The following is a 13862-nucleotide window of genomic DNA, read 5'->3' as shown; positions in this document are numbered from 1 at the left end:
GAAATGGAAGAACAAGTGGGCCGAGGTACAAGGACTGCAGTCTTGGCAGCAGCCTCAGTGGCCTCGTTTCCCGTTAGACCAACATGACTAGTGACTAGCATCCCACATAAACAATAGAGTGGCTCCATCAAGAGTGACCAAATGACAGCTCTCCTGGATGTGTTGCACAAAGGGACGTATGGTGTACAGCACACTGATGCTGCGAAGGGCATTGAGAGAGTCGGAGAACAAGCTCAAGTGAAATGCCTTTGTCGCCAGGTGTACTGCGTGGTCTGATATAGGGCCAAGGGCTCTGCTGTAAATACTGAGCAGTGGTCTGGAAGCCAGTGCCCAAAAATGTCAATGCCAATGATGAAGTCACACCCAACACCATGGTCAGTCTGAGAGGCATCAGTATACACAAAGGCACTATCGCAAAGTTCCGTCCGAAGGTCGTGAAACTTACGGTGATAGAGCGAAGCTGGAATAGTGTCCTTAGGAAGCGAATGAAGGCCAAGGTGAAAGCAGGTCACTGCACAAATCCAAGGAGGTGAAGGGTTCACACCCATCAGGAAAGAAGCGTGAAGTCAAGCTGATGGAGGTAACAGAGGAGAGCTCCACACTGGTGGTCAAAGGAGTCATCGAAGAAGAAGGTGAAGGATGGATGGCCAGGCATGGCAGACAAACGGCATGTGTACCTTCTGAGCAGAAAGTCACAGTCATATGACAGAGGTAGTTTGGCAACTTCAGCATACAGACTCACAACCGGGCTAGTGTAACAGGCACCAGTGGCCAAACAGACACCATGATGGAGGATAGTATTGAGACAGCGTAAGATGGATGGATGCGCAGATGTATAAACGAAACACCCATAGTCTAGTTTCAAACAGACAAAGGATTGGTATAAATAGAGGAAGGTGGTCAGATCCATTCCCCAGGAAGTATCGCTGAGGACACGTAAAACACTGAGGGACCACATACAGCTGGCGGCCAGGTAAGACATGTGGGAGGACCAAGAAAGTTTCCTATTGAGCATGAGCCCGAAGAATTTCATAATTTCAATGAACGGAAGTGCAACAGGCCCAAGATGTAAAGGTGGTGGAAGAAACCAATTGCACCACTACCAGAAAGTCATACAAATGGTTTTGTCAGTGGAAAAGCAAAAATCATTGTCAACGCTCCATGTGTACAGATAATTGAGACATTGCTGCAGATGCCACTCAAGAAGACAAGTCTGTGGAGAACTGAAATAGATCACAAAATTGTCAACAAAAACGGAGCCAAAGATGCCCGGTGGGAGACAGGCTATTACAGGGTTAATGGCAATAGCAAAGAGGACAACGCTCAGGATGGAACCCAGAGGCACGCTGCTTTCCTGGATAAAGGCAGAACTCATTTGTACCTTGAAAACTCGGTCTTTTAAAAACTCCTGAAGGAAACGGGGCATGCGGCCTCGAGAGCCCAACGTGTAGAGCATATGGAGGATGTCAGTCCTTCTCCAGTTGGCGTAGGATTTACCTAAATCAAAAAACACAGCCACATTATGGTAGTTTCACAGAAAATCATTCATGACATGGGTTGACAAGGTGACGAGATGGTCAACTGCAGAACAGCACGCTCAAAATCCACACTGTGCAGTGGTTAGTAAAGCGCAAGACTCAAGCCATCATACCAGCCGGCCATGACTCATATGTTCCATCATCTTGCAAATATAGCTGGTGAGAGCGGTGGGGCGATAACTAGAAGGAAGGTGTTTGTCCTTGCCAGGCTTGGGTATGGGTACGTCAGTGGCTTCGTGCAAGCATTGGGAAAATGTACATTCTGCCCAGACGCGAAGGAGAAAGTGCTTGCCCGCAACAGAAACGTTCTGCAACATCTGAATATGAACATCGTCCGGCCCTGGGGTGGAGGATTGGGATGAAGTGAGAGCATGATCTAGCTCCCTCATAGTAAAGACAGCATTGCAGAACTCATGATTCTAAGAAGAGAAGGGTATCATCCGAGCCTTCTCCACTTGTTTCCAATGGAGGAAGGCAGGGTAATAGTGGGTGGAGCTCGAAATCTCCGCAAAATAGCAACCAAAAGTGTTGGAGGTAGCAGTAGGGCCCCCTATGACATCATCTGCTACTGTCGGGCCAGAAATTGGGTAATGGACCTTGATACCAGACAGAATACCACTGTGGGAAGGATAGTGGCTAGAATATTCCTCATTTCAATGAGAGGTAATCTAAACCCTGGCAGAGAATGTGATTCAGCTGCTCCAGTACTCAGTAGTACTGAGACATGAGAAAGGGGCCCCTTCGTTCATGGCTGGACAGTGGGAATGTGGTGGATTGGTGGATTGTAGGTGACTGGAGGGACAAGGAAAGGGAGATCTGTTTCTCCACTAGGTTGGGAAGGTAATTTCAGTCTACAAAGGTATCAGTGAGAGACTTGGTATATCTGGAGAGAGACTGTTCATCACTATAGACGCGACAGCCACAGGTGGCTAGGCTGCATAGAAGGGGCTTCTTGGTATGGAACGAGTGGCAGCTGTCGAAGTGTAGGTATTACTGGAGGTATCTGACATATCACATTGAAACCTGAATCGTGTGGTCTTTCATCCGGCTGGATGTTAAGTGGACAGTTGAACCAGTGTAGAACTGAATCACGACCATCATTTTTGTGAATTGTGTTGTAAATGATCACATAAGAATTCAAATCACATTATAACACAAGAATTCTTGGGATTCTAGAAGGCATGCAGTAACATGACAGCAGACATTGCACGAACCTGACTGGAACAGGGTTCCCACCGGCTGAGCAAGGTTCAGCTTCTCCAGCAGCACGTTGACAACAGACTCAAGCACAGAGAATTGTGCGTCCCGGCAACGCCTGCTACCCAGGTGCTCCCACAGGTAGCCCAGCTGGTGCAGCACATCTGACAGCACCTGCAACACCCACACTGTGCAACTGCCCAACTGCTTTCACCTATGTCTCCATTCACCTACAACTATTAAGTTAATGTAATATAAGGCTGCCACATTGTCTGAAATTGTACAGAGGGGTCCAGAAAAATGTAGACACTCTTTGATAGTCAATATTAATGAAACAAAATGATATACTATTACTATTCTTGCACAGGGGGAAGGTTATTCTATGTGTTCAAAGTCACCCCCATTAGCAGCCACACAACATCGATGCTGCTGAACTGTTGGCCGAACTATGGCTGTCAGTTGTAGGGAATTTATTTTTGAAAAAGTATTTGTAAAGGACCAGGGAAATATTATTTAAAAGGGGTAAATTATTTTTTAAAATTATTCTGGAATGCATTATCAAACAAAGGAGGTGTTTCAACTATCTGAAGAGTCACTGTAGCTAATGAAGAAAAGGCTGTGCAATAATATTCCGTTAACAATACATAGATATACAAATTAAAAATGTTCTTGTGTCCCTTCTTGAAATAATTTTCTTTTTATACCTCTTCGATGCTGCAGTGACATGTCTGTGTTTCCCTCCATTATTGCTGGTGTCCTTTATGTAATACATTCACAATGTTACTCATACTTGTTGGGGATACACATGTGCCTAGTCTCTTTGAGATCCCAACACAGACAGAGACACAGACAGACAGACAGAGAGCTACTAATTAATTTGTGCATGCTGGATTGCTCATTAATAATCATCTCTGGCCTCACTATCTTTCATTGCTTTCACAGATGGTATCACTATCTAGCAGTCAGAGAGTGCACCTGTTAATCAACTTAAAAATTACCGCCACACAGTGTTGTTGGTGTGATACCTGCACAGGATGCCTCAATAGTTTCTCATAACTCCTTCAGTGTATTTGGCTTCTGTTGATAAAATTCATTTTTCAAGGTCACCCACAGGTAAAAGTCAAGAAGTGTAAGGTCTGGAGACCATGGAGGTAGTGAAACGGTGCACTATCTTGTTATAAGTAAAATCTTTTATTTCCTAACATCTCTAAGATGGCAGGTAAAATTGATGTTTGCAGCATATGGAGATACACCTCACCGTTACAGTACCTTTGAAGATGTGTGGGTCAATAAAACTGAGTGACGACAGACCGCACCACACATTAACACCTGGTAGGTTAACATGTTTGTCCATGTGAACATGTGGATTTTCAGGAGCCCAGTACACGCAGTTATGGTGCTTTACAGTATGATTCAGTTTGAATTGCGCCTCATAATACCACATTGCCATCCCTGCAAACAGTTCATCCTCACAAAGCATGCTTTCACACCACTTGCAGTACTCCGTCCTTCAAATATGAGTCTCCTCGTTCATAGCATGCAGCAATCTTGGAATGTATACTTTCCACTTTCCAGCCTCCAGAACTTGTCATACACTTGATCGGCTTACCCTGCCTTCACGTGCACCCTGCTTCACAGGTTTTTGATGTGATTTAGTAAAATGTTGTAACACAGCAGTGCTGAAAGCTGGACTTCTTGATGTTTTTGGTCGGCCGGACTTTTCCTTATGCACATCCTGATCAGGACTTCTTGTTGTTTTCGGTCGGCTAGACTTTTCCTTATGCACATCCTGAACAGTACAAATAAAAATGGGCTTTGCACAAGAAACTTTTTTCCCTACATTACTTAGAAAGAAACTCTTTTGCTTATTCCATTATGGCGTATCATGATCTGAAAGGCTTCCCTTCTCATCCCGTCCAGTAAGTCTCCCCTGACCAAGTGTTCTTGGAGACTTTTCTGATCTCTTCTCATTTCCTAAACCCCACAAGTTCTTCTCCTTGACCCCTCTTCCTTCACCTTCAAACCACTGGCTCTGAAAAATGCAGGTTCCCTTGCCCTTTATATGTATGTGTTCCCTGCTGCCACTTGGTGAACACGTTTTTCTCTCTATCCAATTAGACTTTACTTTCAAAAATTGATAATTTTTGTTGATATGTGAGCTGATTGAAATTCACAAAATCCCTCATTAAATTTAATTGCTATAATGAACTCATTTTGTACACATTACATGAGCACAAAATATTTTCATTCATTTGCCTCAATTTACAATGATTTTATTTGGCCAGTGCTACAAATCATAAATAAAAAAAATACCTGAGTAGAGTTTTGATGACCTGGAAGCAGAATGGATCGAGTGACGATGGAACCCAATATCAGATGGATATCTCCAACAAGCACTTCTGGATTCGGTGAACCAAATGCTGGCCTTTCAGAAGGTGGTGTAGACTGTAATTTTGGAGGTGGTATAGCCTGCAGACAACGACACAGGCACTCCACGACACCTAAGTCCTGGAGGAGTCGTGCTGTTGATACCTGCATGACCTGTAAACAGTGTTGCTTTCTAAGTATCAATTAAACACTTTTTTGCATAATTTCTGAAAAATTTTCATGAAATAATTTTTTTGAGTAATGTTCTATACTGTTACATAGGAGTAGTTCAAGTCAAAAAGTACAATAATCAACACGTGCACTACAGAAAATAATTTCACAATATGCAGTAAACTGTTCAAAAGACTAAACAAGCACATTTTGTCAACTGGTATTGTGGAAACTGCACAGTGTTGGTATGTGGCAGCCATGGAGGTAATCCACTAATGCTATCCCTCCATACTACTGGACATGATGATGACAAACATCTGCTGAGCCGTTTCCACATTACCCTCTAATGCAATGCCAGAGACGGGCACTCAGAATATCATCACACAAATTCCTGTCTCTAGCACCAATTTTGGTTATAAGACTCACTCAGTCTATAGCTGGCAAACTGAAGCCTGCCTCTAGTACAATAACATGGTGAGGAAATGTACTCACTATTTTTGCAAGTTCTCTGTGATGTGCTCTATCACTGCAGCTTCTGATGCAGGCAGTCTATACAAGCAACCTATTACCATGTTTCACTCACCTTTGATGCTTAACTTCACCCTAGAAAGTTCACACATTCAGAATGAGTAAAAACCTCATCAGACATTATCGAATTCTTTACAAAAATAAATATGCTGCCACAACTGCCATATGATCTATCATTGAAAACTATATATTCCAACCTGAACTTAGGAGGCATTTAGTACACCGTCAGTAACGAGGTCATTACAGACACATCAAAAGCTCAGATTAGGAAAGGATGGGGAAGGAAATTGGAAGTGCCCATTCAAAGGAACAACCCATACATTTGACTCAAGTGATTTAGGGAAATCACAGAAAACCTAAATCAGGATGACCAGATTTGAACCGTTGCACTTCCAAATGTGAGTCCAGTGTGCTAACCACTATGCCATCTCGCTTGGTAAATCTGAATTTACGATTTAGTCGCTATTCACTTCTGGTGTCAACCAACTTTACGTTCCTAACGTTGCTGCTGCTGTTGTTGTTGTGGTCTTCACTCCAGAAACTGGTTTGATGCAGCCCTCCATGTTACTCTATCCTGTGCAAGCCTCTCCATCTCTGAATAACTACTCCTTCTGAATCTGCTTACAGTACTCATCTCTTGGTCTCCCTCCACAATTTTTGCCCTCCACACTTCCCCCCGTTACTAAATTTGTGATCCCTTGATGCCTCAGAACATGTCTCACCAACCAATCCCTTCTTCTAGTCAAGCTGTGTCATAAATTCCTCATCTCTCCAATTCATTTCAGTACCTGCTCACTACTTAGGTGATCTACCCATTTAATCTTCAGCATTCTTCTGTAGCACCACATTTTGAAAGCTTCTATTCTCTTCTTGTATACACTGTTTATCGTCCATGTTTCACTTACATACATGGCTACACTCCATACAAATTCTTTCAAAAAAAGACTTCCTGACACTTAAGTCTATACTCGATGTTAACACATTTCTCTTCTTCAGAAACACTTTGCTTGCCGTAGCCAGTCTCTAAATTTAATATCCTCTCTACTTCGACCATCGTCAGTAATTTGCTCCCTAAGTAACAAAACTCATCTACTACTTCAAGTTTCTCATTTTGCTATTGTTGATTTTCATCTTATATCCTCCTTTCAAGATACTGTCCATTCCGTTCAGCTGCTTGTAAAGGTCCTTTGCTGTCTCTGACAAAATTACAATGTCGTTGACAAACCTCAAAGTTTTTATTTCTTCTCCGTGGATTTTAATTCCTACTCCAAATTTTTCTGTTGTTTCCTTTACTTTTTGCTTAGTATTAAGATTGAATAACACTGCAGATATGCTACAACCCTGTCTCACTCCCTTCTCAACTACTCCTTTCCTTTCATGCCCCTCGACTCTTATAACTGCCGTCTGGTTTCTGTACACTTTGTAAATAGCCTCTCTCTCCCTGTATTTTATCCTGTAACAATATTATGAAAAGTCCATAAACCCAACCACCCACGACACCCAATTGTGGCCGGTTACTGTGCCCCCACTGAGAGACTCTCTCCTCTCACAGACCAACACCTTCAACCTTTTACCCGGAACCTATCCTCCTATATAAAAGATACCAACCATTTCCTCGGCCGGCTCTCCACAGATCCTGTCCCTTTACCACACAGTGCCCTGCTCATCACTACTGATGCCACCTCCCTGTAAACCAACATTCCTGATGCCCACGGCCTCACTGCTGTCAAACACTACCTTTCCAGACGCCCTATGGATTCCAAACCAACAACCTTCTTCCTAGTCTCTATGACCAACTATATCATGACCCACAATTACTTCTCCTTTGAAGGCATTACCCACAAACAAATCTGTGGTACGGCTATGGGCACCCCCATGGCGTCATCCTATGCTAACCTATTCATGGGCCATCTAGAGGAATCCTTCCTAAAAACCCAGAATCCTAAAACCCTCACCTGGTTCAGATTAATTGATGACATCTTTGCTATCTGGATTGAAGGTGAGGACACCTTATTCACATTCCTCCAGAACCTCAAGAACTTCTCCCCCACTTGCTTCACCTGGTCCTACTCAACCCAACAAGCCACCTTCCTAGATGTTGAGCTTCACCTCAGAGATGGCTACATCAGTACCTCAGTCCATATCGAACCTACTGACCACCAGTAATACCTCCAGTCCGACAGCCGCCACCCATTCCATACCAAGAAGTACCTTCCGTACAGCCTAGCCACCTGTGATCGTCACATCTGCAGTGACGAGCAGTCCCTCTCAAAATATACAGAGGGTCTCACGGAAGCCTTCACTGACCGTAATCATCCTCCCATCCTTGTACAAAAACAAATCTCCCGTCCCTTATCTTTCCAGTCTCCTACCACCTCCCAAGGCCCCTCAGTCCGGCCACAAAGGAGCATTCCCCTCCTAACTCAGTACCATCCGGGATTGGAGCAACTGAATTACATTCTCCACCAGGGTTTCTATTACCTCTTGTTGTGCCCTGAAAAGAGAAATGTCCTGCCCACTATCCTTCCCACCCCTCCTACCGTGGTATTCTGCCATCCATCGAACCTACACAATATACTCGTCCATCCGTACACAACCCCCAATCCCTTACCTCATGACTCATACCTCTGTAATAGACCTAGATGCAAGATCTGTCCCATACATCCTCCTACCACCACCTACTCCAGTCCGGTCACTAACATCACCTGTCCCATCAAAGGCTGGGCTACCTGTGAAACCAGTCATGTGATTTACGAGCTAAGCTGCAATCTCTGTGCTGCATTCTATGTAGGCATGACAACCAACAAGCTGTCTGTCCGCATGAACGGCCACCGACAAACTGTGGCCAAAAACAAGTGGACCACCCTGTTGCTGAACACGCTGCCAAACATGATATTGCTCATCTTAATGACTGCTTCACAGCCTGTGCCATATGGATCCTTCCCAACAACACCAGATTTTCTGAACTGTGCAGGTGGGAACTTTCCCTGGAATACATTCTACGTTCCCATAACCCTCCTGGCCTCAACTTTCATTAGTCCATGTCCTCACCCATCCTGCCCCATCCCTGTTCCCATTCCAGCACTACACAGCCATCATTTCACCGCCACACCCAGTCTATTAATTTCTTTTATTTCTCTCCTTTCCACTACTTATCCCCTCCCCCCTCCACACCTTCTCTCCTGCCCTCCATCTAAACTGCAACACTTGACTGTCCGCCACTCCCACCATATTATCCCTCCCCCTCCCCGCCCCAGCCTCCTCCTTACCCCCACACAGTCGCCACTCCCATCATGCACTGGTGCTACTGTTCGCAGTGTGGTCTCAGCTCTCTGAGACTGCAGATGTGTGTGTGCAAGTTGCGTTTATGTGTGTGTGTGTGTGTGTGTGTGTGTGTGTGTGTGTGTGTGTACTGCTGACAAAGGTGCAGAATTTCTACCTTTAATTCATGTAATAGACCCATAAACAGAAAGTCCTGATGGGCCTTATATTAACCAAAGTAAATGTAAATAAATGCTGCTAAACAAGTACAAGTCCTACAACCCTAAAATCAAGTTCAAGTTTCAAAGTATTGAGGATATTTCAGTTGTAAATCACTATAAAACTGCCCAATGGTCGTTCAAACTCACGGTATAAAACTCTCTCGAGATTTTCTCTTGAGATTTTCTATCACCAAAACCAGCTGTAAATTTGGCAAAAGTTGGAAACACACAAAAATATTTCTTTCACCTGACATTGTACAGCCTCATACCATGCATCATTTACACTTCTCAGACAATGACTATCAGTGACACCACTCCCATACATAATCATTTGATGACCTGCCAACTTGTACAGACCAATGGTGCCTATTTCCTACAGTTTACATATGCTAATTGTCCACAAGTGTTCTCCTGTGTTTCACAAATAAGTAATTTTAGGACAACATTTAAATGTACATTAGACACTAAACCTGTAAATGACATACATCAAAAGATCTGTATTTTGACGCTGTTCACTTTCTGATCTACATTTGTGGGCATTTTGGTTCCGTTGATCAACTCCATATTTTGTGAAAAAACCCTTCCAATACAAGTATGTCATTTCTACAAGCCACTGTCCCAACTATCTGCTACAAATCACCATTTACAACTACTTCATAGCTGTACACATTTCTGCACAAAAATTATCTAGGCATTTTTGCATAAAATTGTGAAACATATTCCAGTTTCCACAAGTTTGGTCGTACAGACAAATTTGAGAATGGAATGAATTCATCTCTTCAATATTAAGAGTTTTCTCTGTGTAGTTTTAATGTAGGTCACTGGGATCATGTAGATCAATGTACTCTGTAATTCGCTCACAGCAGTTAATGAGAAGTCCTAGTGAGGTAGCCAGGTGCTAATCTGATCCTCCTCCCAGCGGCTGGACTTTTGCAGACCTTGTGCAGTTGAGTAAACATGCACAAACTCTTCATCTCTTCACAAATGCCCACAGCCTTCACCTCATTCCAACTGACTCAACCAGCAGCTTACCAAGTGACCTCTCATCACGTGCATATCAAAAAGCGACTGAGAAGTGTCCAAATGGGTGTCAACTCACATGGGATGGGAAAGGAAGAAGCAGTCTAGCAAGTGTCAGTGTGCTCCTTGTAGAATCTACACCACCTCTGATTTTGTTTGGTTGGTTCCATCAAAAACAATTATCACATACCTACTGGTGTGCTCAGAAACTGTTCTGCTGCTGAATTATCCAAACATAAGTAATGAAAATTTGTAAAGAACCAAATCTAGTTCGTTTGCCTGAGAAAGTAAGATCTTCTTAACTTGACTTAAATGCCTCTCATGCTTGCACTAGTCCTTCAGAGATACAAACAAACAATACAGATCATATGCTGAATGTAAAATTAGTCATCATACACAATCTACCAAAAAACCAAAGAAAAATCGCAAATATGATCCACACTGCAGCTTACAGACTGACGCACATACATTCTGACAAATACACAAGCACTTTGAGCTGGGGGCTTGTTCATCAAGTAACAGAGAAACAGTAAGGCCTGAAGAAAATCAGACTTCACAAAAATTTGGCAAAAAACCTTAAGTTGAGATACTGGTTATAGAAGAAATAAAAAAACCTGGGAAGTTACATTTGTTTGAAAGGATGACTAAGATAGAAATTAATGAACTGGAAACAGAATAGCAGATCTACAGCTACATGCGTAATCCACAAGCTGCCATTTGGTTCATGGGGGAGGGTTCCTTGCACCACTATCAATCACACCCTTTCTTATTTCACTTGCAAATGAAGTGAGGGGGAAATGACTGTATATATGGCTCTGTATGAGCCTTAATTTATCTTGTCTGCCTCGTTATGTGAGATGTGTGTTGTTGGAATTAGAATCATTCTGCAGTCAGCCACAAATGCAACTTCCCTTAACATTCTCAAATGTGTTTCATGAAAAGAAAGTCATCTTCCCTCCAGGGATTCCCATTTGAGTTCACAGACGACTTTCATACTACCTGCAGTTGTTCGAACCTATCAGTAAAAAATCTAGTAATATACTCCTTACTTGAAACTTCCTGCCAGATTAAAATTGTGTGCTGGATTGAGACTCGAACTTGGGACCTTTGCATTTCGCAGGCAAGTGCTCTACGACTGAGCTACCCAAGAACTACTTTCATCCCATCCTCACTGCTTCACTTCTGCTAGTACCTCAGCTCCTACCTTCCAAACTTCACAGACGTTCTCCTGCAAAACTTGCAACACTAACACTCCTGGAAAAAAGGAATGTAGGAGACAAGGTACTGGTGGAAGTAAATCTGTGAGAATGGGCTGTGAGTCGTGCTTAGGTAGCTCATTTGGTAGGATACTTGGACGCGAAAGGTGAAAGTCCTCAGTTTGATTGTTGGTCCAGCACACAATTTTAATCTTCCAGGAAGTTTCATATCAGTGCACACTCTGCTGCAGAGTGTAAATTTCATTCTGATTCTTAACTGCTTCATTGCCTTATTTTAACTGACTTGTTGGGGATCCCAAGCAATTGAGCAGTGCTGAATGGGTCACACAAGAGTTCTATACATGGTCTCCTTTTGTAGATGAGCTACACTTCCCTAGAATTTTACAAATAAACTGAAGTCAACCATTCAGTGTCATTACACCAACATGACTGTCAAGCAGCACTCCACCAATACTTTATTCGAACAATCTAGGACTGACGCTATCAGATCTTCAGATGGCTGGTTCACGTTAAGATAAATTTTACATCAGCTTTCCCTTTTTGTTTTCCCAACTGACGAAATTTCCCTGGGGTGGTGGTGCCGATGAAAAATCCATGCCGTTATGTTCCAGTGCACACTGCTTGTGATCTAGCAGCAGCAAAAACTGTATGATGAACTTTTGTATATGTATAAATATATGCACATAATCTAAAGCACCACCCATAGACTAAGAAGTTTCACCACATGGAAGTACGCATACAATATCGCCATCTTTGTGTACATACTTCCATGTGGTGAAACTTCTGAGGTTGTAAGTGGTGCTTTAGATCATTTGCATATTTATATACACATGAAAAAGTGCATCATACAGTTTCTGATGCTGCTGGATCACAAGCACTCTGCACTGGAACATAGCAGTGCGGATTTTTCATCGGCACCACCACCCCAAGGAAATTTCATCAGTTGGGAAAACAAAGAGTGAAAGCTGATGTAAAATTTATCTTAATATGAACTAGCCATCTGAAGATGAACCGGTCAGTTTGAAACCAGTAACAGCTCTGTTTAAATAAATAAGTAGCTTTGTGAAAAGTGGCTGCTTGCTGTTATCTTCTATGTAAGAGTCAACCTATATTTTGTTCACAGCCTCAAGCTCAGAATGTCAGTTTTCGGCAAAATAGCACCCTTGTCTGATGCACACTTGCTGTCCAGGACTACAAACTGGGTTTTATTATTTAATTAAAAAGTCTTTGAGTCACTCACATATCTGAGGACCTATCCATATGCTGGGATCTTCATTACCAGCCTGCAATAGGTACTGTGTCAAACACTTTCTGGAAATCTGTGAAAATGGATTCTGCCTACTGCCATTTATCCACAGTTTGCAGAACATCACACAAGGCAAGGGCAAGTAAAGTCTCACAAAAGTGATACTGATTTGTCAGTAGACGATTCTCTGTCTCGTATATGAGAGTCAGGTTGTATTTTTATTCAATTACTTGGGATTTTGCACTGGATGAGAGATTCGTGAAGAGTGCAAGCTAAGTAAAGGGCCAATGCTGATGAGTAGTCTCTGCAAATCCAAAACAGTATCACAGATACCTATTACCATGTCATCCATACAGAAGTCTGTGCAATTGTAAGACAACAGTATGTTTGTACTACTGCCCTGCACGAACAATTTCTTAAACATAAAATTTAAAACTTTGTATTTCCTTTCGCTATCTTCTGATGCCACACCAGGTTGGTCAAAACTGTGACGAGAGAGAGGCCTTCAAACTGCTCAGTGATTTTACACTAGACAGAAGTTTCTCATCTGCTCAGCTACATCTTTAGCTAAGGTATGATGGTCAAAGTTATTGTATGCTTCGAGCTTCAATATTTTTACCCACACACAAATTTTCTACTAACCTTTCCCTATCAACATTTCTGCATTCTTTTTTGATCTGATACTGCAACAAGAACAAGGAAAATTTGTTAACATCGAGTATAGATTTAAGTGACAGGAAATTGTTTCTGAAAGTATTTGTATGGAGTGTAGCCATGTAGAGAAGTGAAGACCACAACAACAACAATTGCAACAATCTCTGTTTCCTCAGCACTTTCCACATTTTGTTATTAAATCTTAGTCAGTCTTTTCTGCTGTTAATCCACTTACTTGCCATATAGTTCACTGGAGCATGATTTACCATCAGTATATGTGTTGGCCCTGATAACTCTACATACATCATATTGTAACTAAATGATGTCCATTGTCTGAGTAGTTGTTAAAACTGCTTATCAGCTCTTTACAGCATTGCTAGGATGACAAGATGATCTTTAACATTAGTCTCTATACTGACACTGTTGATAAGGACTGGCCAGT

The 13862-nt window shown here is 42.5% G+C and overlaps 1 protein-coding gene across 1 annotated transcript in view; it reads right to left on the bottom strand.

Annotated features, from left to right (window-relative positions):
* LOC126092690 (lysosomal-trafficking regulator) overlaps positions 1–13862 on the bottom strand; it is a 393980-nt gene that overhangs the window by 218845 nt on the left and 161273 nt on the right. The window contains exons 18-19 of the mRNA XM_049908413.1: positions 5049–5276; positions 2753–2909 (exon numbers count right to left, since the gene is read on the bottom strand). Coding sequence (XP_049764370.1) covers positions 2753–2909; positions 5049–5276 — 385 coding nt within the window. The remainder of the gene's footprint in view (positions 1–2752; positions 2910–5048; positions 5277–13862) is intronic.

This window comes from Schistocerca cancellata, chromosome 7 (genome assembly GCF_023864275.1).
Source record: "Schistocerca cancellata isolate TAMUIC-IGC-003103 chromosome 7, iqSchCanc2.1, whole genome shotgun sequence".
In the NCBI taxonomy this organism is placed as follows: Eukaryota; Metazoa; Arthropoda; class Insecta; order Orthoptera; family Acrididae; genus Schistocerca; species Schistocerca cancellata.
This window is presented reverse-complemented; position numbering and strand designations above follow the sequence as displayed.